This window comes from Spermophilus citellus (genome assembly GCF_964194105.1).
Source record: "Spermophilus citellus genome assembly, chromosome: 8".
Lineage (NCBI taxonomy): Eukaryota > Metazoa > Chordata > Mammalia > Rodentia > Sciuridae > Spermophilus > Spermophilus citellus.
The window spans coordinates 68,355,827-68,369,554 of record NC_138189.1 but is presented as its reverse complement, the minus strand read 5'-3'; the positions used below and the strand labels follow the sequence as shown (position 1 = coordinate 68,369,554).

Genomic DNA, 13,728 nt, shown 5'->3' with positions numbered 1-13,728 from the left:
TGCATTTAATCTCCAGTCTAGGTTGTCTGATTTTTTTTATTGTTAAAAATCTATCAATATGAGTTACAAGTATAAATACAGTTTATTAAATTTGACAGGATATGGAAACTGTATTATTACCAAATATTACTAAAGTGGAAATTTCTTTTTTGCAAAATAGTGGAAGAAATATACTGTGGTTTTACATTTTATTTACATATACAAATTTCATATTTCCTATCTTTCAACATAATAAATTAAGACTTAGGTACATATATTGAAATCTTTAAAATTTCTGAAGCAGTATACTTCAAAAGATGATTATATATATTGACATACTATTATGTAGCCTTTCCAATATATCATCATAAATGTTTTAGATATTTTAATAAAATGATTTTTTTTTCAAATGTATTAACTGGAAAGACTATAAATTGTGTCTTAGTAATAATAGATATTTGTTGTCTTCCAAGTACTGATGTTGTCTTAGAAAGGAAAGGAGTGGAGCCCACAAGAGCCACAAGTGAAAAATTCCATGCTATAAAACTGTTTTATGGCAAAAATTTTGAAAATATAACATCAGTTTACCTTCAGGCTGTGTGTATAAGGTGCATACAAAACATAAATGGCTTTCACATTTAGGCTTAGGTCACATCCCTACATGCAAATATTCTGAATAAACCTTAAAAATCTCTTGGTTCCAAGAATTTTGGATAAGAGATACTCAAGCTGTAGTATCTAATTCGTAGGATTGTTGAGAAGATTAAATAACATAATGCATGAAAGCACTCAGTGCCTAGTCCGTGGTAAGTGTCCAATAAAATAGTAGGTGATATCATAATGTGGTATTTTTAAAATAAGCAAAGTTAAAAGTACCACATACAATTCAATAAATAACTGATAGTTATTAAAGTTTGATTTACTTATTTGCTTTAGGTTTTCTTTCTTACTGCTTATAGCTGTTCTGGGAAAGGGAATACTCTTATTTCTCTCAATTTATTTTGCAGAGAGAATGTCTGATAAGTCCTCTGAAGTGAATCCTTTTTCAAAGACATGAGAATATGAGCATTTCATATGAATTAAAAGACCTCAAATCTTGCCCACCCAGATCATCTCTCAAATTCCTCCTAGAATAAATCAATTTATATGTGCATACACAATCATGTATAATGCATGATGGTGTAAAATCAGATTAAAATATTTATTTTACTTATTTAATAATATGATTTTGTGAAATCACTGAATTAATTGATAGCATTATCAATTACAGATAGAAAAAAGCTTTTTAGCCAACATTTTGTTATAACCTCATTCTATCAAAAGAAATGTAGGATGGTGTTACCTGAAGTTATCTTCTGACTCTAATAGTGGCATTTTTTAATCAGCAAGATATTTGATGTGGTTTATAGAACTAGTTATTGGGTAAATGACAATAACCTTTATATCAAATGTTCACAGATTGGTGTTCCCCTTTGATATTTATATATAGTAGCTTTTTTACTTGACTTAAAAATATTTTAATTATGTTTCTTTTTGTCTTTTGTTCCCTATAGGCCCTCCTTTCAGTCCTTCGAGAAAGCCATCGTTCAAGAACAGTTTTTAGGAAAGTTGGAGGATTTGTGTATATTACATCCTTGCTTGTTGCTATGGAAAGATCTTTGAGCTCTCCCCCCAAGAATGGCTGGGAGAAAGTGAACCAGAATCAAGTATTTGAACTTCTCCACACGGTGTTCTGCACATTGACTGCAGCAATGCGCTATGAGCCAGCCAACTCTCATTTCTTCAAAACAGAGATTCAGTATGAAAAGTTGGCAGATGCTGTTCGATTTCTTGGCTGCTTCTCAGACCTAAGAAAAATAAGCGCCATGAATGTCTTCCCCTCAAACACACAGCCATTTCAAAGACTGCTAGAGGAAGATGTGATCTCAGTGGACACAGTGTCACCCACTTTACGGCACTGCAGTAAACTCTTTATTTACCTCTACAAAGTAGCCACAGATTCTTTTGACAGGTATGGCTGACTTCCAAATTACAGGGTCTACTCAGCATTAATGCTCCACATTAAGATTTGAATTATGCATTACAAAGGAAAATGAAAACAAATGAATCATCTGTCCTGTTTGCTTGAAGCGTAGCAGTTGGGAATAATACCATTGACATCATGCTAAGTTTTTCAGCATGGAAGTGTGTTATTTGTAAATTCAGGTTCAACTAGCTCATATTGCACTTAATAGAATAATTTCCTTTATTAATGAATTTCTATGAAATTTCCTTTATTAATGATGTTTACTATTGTTCTTTTTTTCCTCTTTATCCTTAAAAAACATTAGGTGCAGCAGATTTACAGATACTAATTATCAACAGGAGAATATACTTATGATTATACTTATGTCCAGACAAATGGCAGATAACCTCATTCTCAACATATCATAATTCTTGAAAAGTGATATAGCTCTCTGAGTCATATTAATTAGTGTCTCGAATCATCAAGTTCAAGATCCTTCAGAGTCATTTACTCTTTTCCCTCAGTAAATAAGTGTTTAATGAAAACCTCCTTCATGCTGAATCATTGTGCATTCTGTCATTCAGGATTCAGTTCTGTACAAGACTGCCTTGATCCTTGCTGTCCTTTAGCTGAAAATATAGTCACATAAATAATTATAATGTATTGTGACAAATTCTGTGATGGGGAAAATCCAGGTTTCTAAGTAAGAACATTGGAGAGCCATTTTATCTAAAGCACTATTTTCTGTGCTTCTACTGTGTTTTCAATTAAGTTCTCACTTTAAAAATAATGTAAGAGTGATCATGCTGCTAAGTTATCTGTTCTAAGCATCATCACTTTTACCAGTTACATAGTTTTTTTTAATAAGTGAATTGTTTCTATATTGTACCCAAAATAGACTCTCTCTATGTATATATATATTTCTTCCAGGAAAACATGAGATTGTGTGGTATTGTAGGAATAAACTATAAATTTGCATAATCAGATTCAACTTCTGTTCTCTACTTATTCTAGTTGCTATAACTCGTTTTTAGTTTGAATTATTAAAAAGAGGGTCTACAGCACTCTACTTAACAAATGTGTTAAATGTTCACATTAATAGGGATAAGCACCTGCCTTACGCATGCATACTCTTCTGTGTCACTCAGTGCATGAGGTGTAGTCTTGTTCCTCATTCCTGCTGAATATGGAGGATGCTCCTTATTAAACTTTCTTGTGAAACTAACCAACTGCCAATCTGGTGCTCTCTTCTAACCTCTCTAAACCACCCTGTCTGTTTTGTTGTCTGTAGTCGTGCAGAACAGATTCCTCCTTGCCTGACAAGTGAGTCTTCTCTCCCCTCTCCTTGGGGGACACCAGCTTTGTCAAGGAAAAGGTACTGATCTTATAAGAGAAGTCAATCTTTATCTGTGTGGGGTTTTCCTGTGCTTACTTATGTGTTAATGTGGTGGTTGTGTTTGTAACATCAGAAGGGTTCTGGCTATTTGATTTCTTTTTATACTTTTTTTAGGTTTTAAGTTTATTAATTTCCCTTTTGTATATTAATGAGAATAAAATACATGCTATGAAACTATGAAGAACATATAGAATTTTGTCATTCATGTTATTCACAACTACACATTTTGTTTTTATAGCAGGCATATCATATATTAAAATAGAAATGAAGATGTACTGCCTCTTTAGATACTGTCCACTTTTTCTTTTCACTTTCATTGTTGTTGGGGGTCATTCTTTGGTTTTTACTGTTACTCCAAAATGAACTCATAGCACTGGAAGTAAATGTGTATTTTCTTAATCAAGCTTAACCAATTGAAATATGATTTTCTAATGGAGAGTTGTCAAAGCTAAACTTTGAAAAAAGTGAAGAAGAAAACCTACCCCAGTTCTTATGTTCATCCATTTCCTATAAGTCTATAAGCTGATCCAATCTACCTTGAATGTAAAACTTGTAAATCTAAAAAAAAAAAAGCATTGATTGACAAAAATACAATTAACATTCATTTAAGATTTCATTTGCAACCTGCACTCAGAGCGATCATAGTTCTTACAGTTGGCATCAAGTAGTCTTCTTTTCTCTGTTTTCCTCAAGTAATAACTCTTATAAATACCTCTAGGTATAACTTTTGAGAGAAACATGAGTATATTGTTTTATACTTTTGTTCAGATTTTTAAACAGGAATGTGGTTGTAGTTAGAGCCTCAAAAGTATTCATCACACATTCTATATTTCAGCACGGAATATAGCCAGCCTTCTATGTATAGGTCCAACCAACCTCAGATTGAAAATATTTTTTAAAAATTGTGATTGTTCTGAACATGTTCAGACTTTTTATTTCTTATTATTCCTAAATAATACAGTATAAGAACTATTCATGTAATGTGTTTGTATTATAGTAGGTATTATAAAAAAAATCTAGAGAGGATTTAAAGTATATCAGAGGATGAGCTTAGTTTATATGCCAATACTGTGCCACTGTGTATAAGTGATGAGCATCCATGGATTTTTATATCCACAGGGGGTCTGGGAATAAGTCTCCTAGGTATACTGAGGATTGACTACATATCTATAGTAGTATTCATTAGGTAGGTAGAAAGACATAGTTTCCTTTCCTCTTAAATTTATACTAGGGCTTACATCTCATTATAGTTAACAATGGCATTGTTCAACATAGTCTTAAATGAATTCAATATTATATATTATATTTGTGTCCCCAAACTACTATTTCTTCTTTCTTTCTTTAATGGCCATGCTAGAGATGAAACCCAAGGCCTCTCACATGCCAATAAAGTGCTCTATCACTGAGACACATCCCCAGCCCATGTCTGTCTGTCTCTCTCCCTCTTTTTTTTAAAAAATATTTTTATACCTTTATTTTATTTATTTATTTTATGTGGTGCTGAGGATCAAACCCAGCACATTGTGTATGCTATCTGAGAGTTTTACCACTGAACCACAACCCTAGCTCTTGCCATGTCTCTTTTATATTTTTTAATAGCTGATTTTAATTCAGGAAGCTAAATAAATTCAAATTTACTTATAACTTTCTGTTGCTAAAATTAATAAAGTAAGAGATTTTTGTGTTTGAAAATTAATGTATGCTTACTATCCCAAAGAACTACTGAACACTAGAGAAATAATTTTAATTACTAAGTAGTTTAAATTACTAAAAATTATAATTTTAAAATATAGTGATTATATCATAAATGGTAAGGAGCTAAAAACTATTGTCCTTTATAAAATATTAACTCAGACCCACAAAAGAGAGATTTACAGATTAAAGAAATACATTTTTTTAAAAACATTCATTAGAACCTCTGCTATTTAAATGGCAGTTGAAAAGGGGAAAACAGCATTTTCTTCCTTGGTATAATTATTTATAGCTTTAAAAAATCAGAAATATTTTCTCATTGCTTGTAGTAGTTACATGTAGAAATATCAGGTCCTGAAGGGAAAACTACTGCTGAATCAGTAGAACTAGTTGAATGTGTCTTCTAATCCATTTGAGTTCTCCATCAGAGTTATATATTGATGTTATCCCAAAGATGAGAAGCCCTTGATATTGTTCATGCTAATACCATTCATGTTAACATTTTCAGGTTGTCATTCCAGTCAGGTTCCATTCATTATATTTAAAAATAAAAATCATAAATAAGTAAATAATACATTGCTTTTACTTAACAAATTCAAATACATTACCTTTTGAAATTAGAATTTTAGTCATACTTTTTTTAGAAATTCTCAAAAAAAAATCACATCAGTTCATGGACATCTTTTTCTTTTGGACAAACATGGGGTTTTGTTTGTTTGTTTGTTTTTGGCAAAAGGAAAAAATACTGTTGTACTGTGTATTTATAACCTGTAAAACATTGAGATACTAAGAAAGAGTTGAATTTGTGGTATTTGTCTGACATGTAAAATCCTGAAGATTCTTCTCTAATTATTTTAAAGACTGGGGAGAAGGACCTAGCCAAATTATAGCTGAACAGTGTTCAGAGTTAGAGGAAGTGAAAACAAAATCCAAAATAATCAAAACTATACCAAAGAGATCTGCCATGCAGGAAAAGATGACAAGTACTAGTTACTAGGCAAATTAACAAGAACTAGTTACCATGAAAATATGGAGTCCATTATTCAGTGTCCTTGCACACTTGATAAAGTTAAGCAGATTCAGAATTTAAACATTTAACTGTGTATTTCTAAAAGAGATAAATTAATCTTAAATATATGAGAATTTAGGTTGAAATATTTAGCAATTTTTATAACTTTTAAAAATAAATTCAGCTTAAAAATTAACTGACTTTTGAAATGTCATTGAACAAAGACAGAACTGTCTTAGCCAGTGTTAGCTCTTGCTTGTGAATTAACTATTTAATTAACCTACCATTATTCATAAATTTAAAAAGTGGTTGTACCCTATGGGGTTTAGTAATAATTAAGATTGTTTAATCCCTGTCATAATATGCCTAATTTTAGTTAATAAGTACCATTTTAGATTTTAACAATGTTTGCAGTATTTTTCTGGTTGAAAATCACATAATTCCTTTATGAAAATATTGTTATTTAAGATTTTAAAAATTTTTCACTATAATAGTTATATTTTTGGAAAGAATTTATTTTCCAAAGACATAAAGATGTCTTTCTGATTTAGTCATACTTCAAATTCTAATCTGGATTAAATTTGTTACTTCAGTAATAGTTGGAAGTAAGTATAAATTCAATTAGAATCTTTTTTCTCAAATTTGGATTACTTTTTGTATATAATGAAATACTTTTTATGAAATATCTGAAATCAATGATTGGGAATCTCTGCTAGACGATAGAAGAATTATAAATCTTTTTTTTTTTTCTAGGTAGATCAAAATGTTTTAAGGACAAAGGGAGCAACATAGAAGGATACAAGATTTAGAAATATCTTTCTTAGTAAGTTTAGAAATTAAATTTTTCTGAATGAAAAACAGCAGCATTCAGGGAGTGAAAAAAAATGAATGGGTAGAGGATATGCCTCTGACTTTCAAATAAATTAGGAGAGTCCATGTGCTGTTTTGTAAGTGAAGCCGAATACTTTCCTAGAATCTCTGTTTAAAAAGAGAATGTGCTTTTTTTTTTTTTTTTGAAAACATGGCAGTTGCCAATTCTTTGCTACTAATTCACTGATGTAAAGCATCTGTTTCCCAAGCTGCTTTCATGCCAGAGAGCTGAAAGTGCACTACTCCCAGTGATAAGAGATCAGCATTGGACAAATTAGATACTGAGTCGGACTCATCGGAACAACAAGCTCCCATAGACCATAGCCACAAGCATCTTTTTCTTAGTGCCAAGATGCAAAGTGTGCAAAATTCATGTTGTAGATTAATAGTATTAAATAGAAAGGAGACACCATTGATAAGAAGAAACCTGCACATTCAGTACATGAATATATATGCCTTCTAAGTTCTTAAAAAATGGAATGAGTATTGTCAGTGGTAGTAGAAATTTATTTAAGAGGTGATTGTATTCTTAATAATCTGAAGGAAAACTTCCATGATGCTTAATATGTTTACCCTCAGGTTCCCAGGACTCTGAGCCAACTCTGACTCAAGTTACCCTAGTTATAGAATAAACCATAAACCATTTGACCTTGTGTTGTCCATGGTTTAATGAAGGATTGAAAACACAGGCAATTGCAAAAGAAAACAGTCTCATCGAGAGATTAAATTAACTTGATCACTCATCAAATATTGTTTGAACTTTGATCTTTCTAGAGCTTTGAATCTATTTCTGTGATTTTTTTAGCTATTCTTTATATCACCTGGAGTAATGCCATTTTTTAATGAAATAACCCAAATAGTAAATGGTAAGGATATATCAGAGTCAAGAAGAATTGATAAATTGTCTATATGTGACTCACTGAGAGTTAATAACATATTACTTTTTTATATTCCATGCATAAAGTGTTTATAACCCATCCCTGAGTTGTAAGGCTTTTTGCTTATCAGTGAGTAAAAGATGAAGAAAATGAATTGAGAATGTAGTCGGAATTAAAAGCCAAATAATTCTTCTTTCTTTCTTTTTATAGGCATGCATATCATTCTGTCTCAACTCCCCCTGTCTGCCCTGCAAAAAATGTTGCTGACCTGAAACTGCATGTGGCAGCATCCCCTCTCCAGAGCTCTGATGCCGTCATCATCCATCCTGGAGCCATGCTTGCTATGCTGGACCTCCTGGCCTCTGTTGGGTCAGTGACACAGCCAGAAGTAGGTTTGGATATGTTGGTTCCTTCCCATCTTTAATGAGTGAAAGGAATGTGTATGTATATATGAGCTGAGGGGGAGGGCAGGAAGAAGGAAAGTGTTATGAAGTGTAACCTATCAATACTAAAGTAGGTAAAGGAAAAAACAGCATTTTGCTATTTGAGTCTTACCTTCTAGGATGTGTGGTGTATGTGTATATATTAGAATACAATTCATTAGTTACATCGGCAACCAAGATGGTTACTTCTGAAGTTAGAATAATTGTTTCCTCTTGTAAATCTTGCTTATCAGTGGAAATTATTAATGAATGATAAAGAAAGAAAAATGACTGAAGATACTACTTTGAGCTATTTAATTGTTTTGGCTTATAGCGCTCAAAAGTTCCAATGAGTTGGAGTTCAGGGAACTATTTTTTTAAAATGTTGTATGGCCTCTAGGGCCTAACATGTCCCAAATGTAAATGATAAGCCTTCATTTCAGCTATTTAGCTATTAGATGTAAAGAAAAACCCTTTGCACTTAATATTTCTGTAAAAATAGAACTACTATTGGCTATATAGTCATGTGATCCAAAGGAATTGGAAGAGTGTGGAGTCAGCTGTGTGTGCTTCTCCAAATTTAAAGCATCGGATTTTTGCATGGCTCTGTTCTGGAAGTGGCTGTATTACTCTAATAAGATAGTTACTTATTTTATTTGAATGTATTATGAAACATCTAGATTCCTCATATTGAAAGGTATGCTTCAAGTAGGAAGAACTGTCACCTATGTCACTAAGAATGCCATGGTGACATGGATTTCTTTGTTGACTTTAGCATGCTTTGGACCTTCAACTTGCTGTGGCAAATATTTTACAATCCCTGGTGCACACAGAAAGAAACCAGCAAGTCATGTGTGAAGCTGGTCTTCATGCACGGCTACTGCAGAGGTGCAGTGCTGCTCTGGCTGACGAGGACCACTCTCTGCACCCACCCCTGCAGCGCATGTTTGAACGCTTGGCCTCTCAGGCCCTGGAGCCCATGGTGCTGAGGTCAGTAAGTCTTTTTTTCATGTTAAATTGGCCACAGTCGTAACCATTCCTGGAGTCTTCATGATTCAAGAGTTCTCACTATGGTGGGCACATTCACTTACTCTGGGCAAAAGCAAAACAACAAAAGTGGACAAAATACTTAAAATATAGCACTTTGAAACAAATCTGCTTATTAGTAAACAATGTTTCTGTCCCTTGGTTATTTCTTCTACTTAAATCTAGCAAACTCATTTTCTTTTAAAAATAAAATCATGTTAATTATATGTAGGACTTAAATCTATATATTTAAGAACTTTTTCTATGTAATAACTTATAAAATGGACTTCTTTAACTTTTTTGTTTTGAAATAATTAGATATTCACAATAATTTGTAAATATGAGAGGTTCCTTGCTGCCGTCATGTAGTTTCCTCAAGTTAACTCTTACATGTAACTATCAGACAGCATTAGAGCCAAGAAATGGATGTTGGTATGATATATCTATGTGTGTATGAGGTTCTCTTTATTATCCATCCATTCTCTTTTATTATCCATGTGTAAATTTATGTGACCATCACACAATCCAAGATGTCACAAATATCTCCCAATGCTTCCTGTTTATTGACATACCCACTCCCTTATCTTCCACCATTCCCAAGTCTTAGAAACCACTGCTCTGTTCTTCATCTCCATAATTTTTTCTTTTGAAAGTATTATATATCTGAGGTTATGTGGTATATGACCTTTTGAGATTGACAGTTTTCACACTATAATGTTCTTGAGATGCATACAAGTTATATGTATCAATAGTTTCTTTTTATTACTGAATAATATTTTGTCTTGTAGATGACTACGGTTTTTTTTTAATCATCCAAAAGTATATTTTTGAAAACCTCTTGTAGTGCAAGACAAACAGTGCTGTTATGTTTGAGGCATGAAACTTGCTAGGTTTTAAATTTTTTCTATATTTTTCTTGTAATTACATAGCCAAATAGATTTAGTACATAAATCATTGTGTTCTTTCTTATAAAAATGTACTCATTTTATCATTTTTGGACTATATGCTGTTCTATTCATTAGATTATTTTTAAATACTATTCAAATATTCCTGCCATATAATACTTCTACAAGCATTCTTAATATGTTTTTTTTTAATCCACAAACAAATGGTGGATTAAGAAAAACATATATGGTAAACATGTGTCAAGCAGTGTTGTGTCAGTGTGCTCGGCCTTGATGATACTAATCATCAATACTTTCATCATCCTGAAGTCAAGATGAAAGACAGTCACACTCCCCTCATCTGTCAGCTGGTGGATAGATTCAGTCTTATAGCTTTGAGGGTAGCATTGATATTTCCCCATATCCCTTTTGATAATCCTCTACTTGAAAAGTAGAGGAAGTTGGAGAGATTGTCTCATACAAATAATTTGTACAAGATAGCAAGATAAACAATAAGCAGTGAAAAATCAGCCATTTGGACATGATCCGTTCTTACAGTGAATGCTTGGAATAGTCAAGTGATGAGCCATGGATTGAAAAAGGGAAAGAAATCCTCAATTCTTTGAGAAAAGTATTCTCCTCCTCCCTCACCAATGCTTATTCTGCCCATAGTGCTCATCTCTTGCTACTTAAAAGCCACAGATCATAAACTACTTAGGTGTAACATTTTAATGGCTACAGGGTTTTAAACCTTTGTTTTTTTTGGTGACAGAGAAAATTGAAAATACAGAATTCTTTTTTTGTATACGATGCCATAAATGACAGAATACTGAAGAATACTATTATGTATAATTCCTGGACAATTTTTTATATCTCTGTGCAGCACATTTCAAGAGGACATGCTCCGTATACTTTATATTGTAGTCCTTCATAATAGTCTATATCTTTTCCATGTTTGAAATAAGAACAGAAGCAGCATATTTGTAAAGATTATAGATATTCAATATTCTTTATCCATTACTGTTATTTCCTAACCTAGAGATATGAATTATCCTTTTTTTAAAACCCTTACTATATGTTAGGAACTGGGGAAACATTGGTAGATAGCAAAAGAAAAATTCATGCTCTCATAAAATGTATTTTCTAGTAAAGAATATAGTCAGGTAAGTAGGCAATTAAAATGTTGTGTATTCATTTCTATAAAAGCAGTGTTATACAGTTTATATAAGTAACTTACCCAGACTTTTTGCAGGGATGTCTCAGAAGAAGAGACTTTGTGAGGAAAATGGCAATTAAGAAACAAATTATGGAAGAAAACTAGTCAGATAAGAAAGAAGTGGTGGAAAGAATATTCTCAGCAATAAGAAAGGCAATTTTGATAGTCCAGAGCAACAAAGGAATATATTCATAGGGAGTTATAAGAATTTTGTATGCCTTGAGAACTATTTATGATTGGGGGAAAAAATGAGAGCAGTGAATGTTAGGACTGAGGTAGAAATCATCTTATGTGTGGTACTCAGTCATTTTGAGGATTTTGGGTTTCCATCTACTAATATTGAACAGCCTCTGAGAGACTTAAGGTTTAAGTTTTGAAAGGTACTAACTGTCGTGATGAAGGGATTGAACTGGGACACAGGAGGTAATTAAGATTCTCCTTCAAGAACACAAAAATACTGTAATTGATCTGGGTGGTATTAGCAAGAATGAAAAGATGGGATTTACGATGTTTGGGGGAAGTAGAATCAACAGAATTTCCTGATTTTTTGAATGTTAAAATCCTGAGAAAGAATGAAAATCCAAGTACATTTCAATGAGATGCAGAACATCTGAAAAACTATAGGTTTAGGTATAAGTTTGGTTTCAGACATAATTGGACTTGAGCTTTTGAATTTTGAAAACTACCTAGTAGATCTATAGATATATAGTGATCAAATATGAAGTTAATGTTGTATGTCATTTCACAATAATTTTGCATTTCTTTTGTAATTTAACTAGTCTGTTATAATCTGTTAAGTCTAACTTCTTGTTTATATTTGGTTTCTGAATTATATATAGTCTCAGTCAAAGAATAACTTTGCTCTGTTTCTTATTTAGAGAGTTTTTACGTTTGGCAAGTCCTTTAAATTGTGGTGCCTGGGACAAAAAACTGCTAAAGCAATATAGGGTCCACAAACCAAGTTCACTGTGTTACGAGCCAGAGATGAGAAGTAAGTTGACTTTGACATTCTGTTTGTTGGTTTCTTTTATTTGTGAAAATTATGTGAGGGATGAATATTATTTCAAGTTTATAAAGGGAAAGACAGAAAGGGTTTATTGTTATTTAAACAGAGACACACAGTCAAGTCAATTAAGTGAGGGTTGGGGAGAGGAGCTTGGTGGTGTAAGGATCCAGAGGAGATGAGAGCTATGGGCAGAATAAGCCTTGGTGTGGGAGGAGGAGCACCCCTTCCTCTGTGGATCAAGGATTTGTTTCTCAAGTAGCCTTTGCTGCCTAAACTAGGGAATGGTTGATTGGGTTATTATTACCAGGCTGTGGATTTACAGGACACCTGCTGCAGAAAAGTCGTGGAGGACAGGAAATTAGAAATACTGATGAAGACAGTTAAAGTTCCATATCAAGGAGTTGTAGTTCTGATGGGGAAATAAGTGAAGCCTGGTAGTTTCAGGTATGAAGCATAGGTAAATGCTCATTGGACAATACAGTCTGTGTGAGATGGGTTATTCATATAGATGTTGTGACATCCTCCCATCCAATGGCAAGAATTAATATAAACAAGATTGAGAATGAAACGCCAGTGTTTTTAAAATGAATAGAGAACCTCATAGGAAAATAGCAGATGGTAGTTTCATAGGGAGAGATGTAGTAAGTATTGCTGAGAAGCCTCCAAGGAGAAGATTTTGCATTAGGCTGATAGAAACCTGATCTGGGGAGTTAGCAGAATGCAGGCACTGAATACCAGGCTGTCATGGAAACCATCCACTCCAGAGGTGTTCCCAGGGAAGCCAGTTGCACTGGATTTCCTCTCCAGGTTAATTCTGTAGTTTTGCTCATTTTTACTTTCTACATCATTTTGTATTATTGTTAGCCATGATAGACTTGTGTTTTGATAGATTAAGGTGAGTATTACTAGTGAAACGGGCAAAAGAATATTTAGAAAAGTAGACTGGTTGCTTTGTAGAGGTCATCTTAGATCAACTCCTTGATTTGGGGGGTGAGAATTCTGAAGTCAGAGAGATTCAACCATTATTTCAGTCTCATTCTGCCTGCTATTTATTACCAGTGATTAACAACTACTGTATTATGGAAGCTTTATGAGCTTTTGAATTTCAATACAGTTTAGCAGAAAACAAAGTACTTCAGTTTTTGTAACTATTATTGTAATAATTAATATACATGGTATGTATATATGTATGTATGTACATGGTACTGGGGATTGATCCCAGGGCCTTGCACATACTAGGCAAGCCCTCAAACCACTGAGCTATATCCCAAGACCGTTATATATATTTTTTTGTGTTATATTTATACTTTACATCATTCTTTAGAATTATTATCTTTTGATAAGA

The 13,728-nt window shown here is 32.9% G+C and overlaps 1 protein-coding gene across 12 annotated transcripts in view; it reads left to right on the top strand.

Annotated features, from left to right (window-relative positions):
• WDFY3 (WD repeat and FYVE domain containing 3) overlaps nucleotides 1–13,728 on the top strand; it is a 253,850-nt gene that overhangs the window by 134,985 nt on the left and 105,137 nt on the right. For 11 of the 12 annotated variants that reach the window (XM_081304729.1, XM_081304731.1, XM_081304728.1 and 8 more), the window contains 5 exons: nucleotides 1,533–1,990; nucleotides 3,276–3,359; nucleotides 8,040–8,217; nucleotides 9,027–9,241; nucleotides 12,256–12,368. In XM_081304729.1, coding sequence (XP_081160855.1) covers nucleotides 1,533–1,990; nucleotides 3,276–3,359; nucleotides 8,040–8,217; nucleotides 9,027–9,241; nucleotides 12,256–12,368 — 1,048 coding nt within the window. The remainder of the gene's footprint in view (nucleotides 1–1,532; nucleotides 1,991–3,275; nucleotides 3,360–8,039; nucleotides 8,218–9,026; nucleotides 9,242–12,255; nucleotides 12,369–13,728) is intronic. The other variant, XM_081304735.1, reaches the window with a different exon arrangement.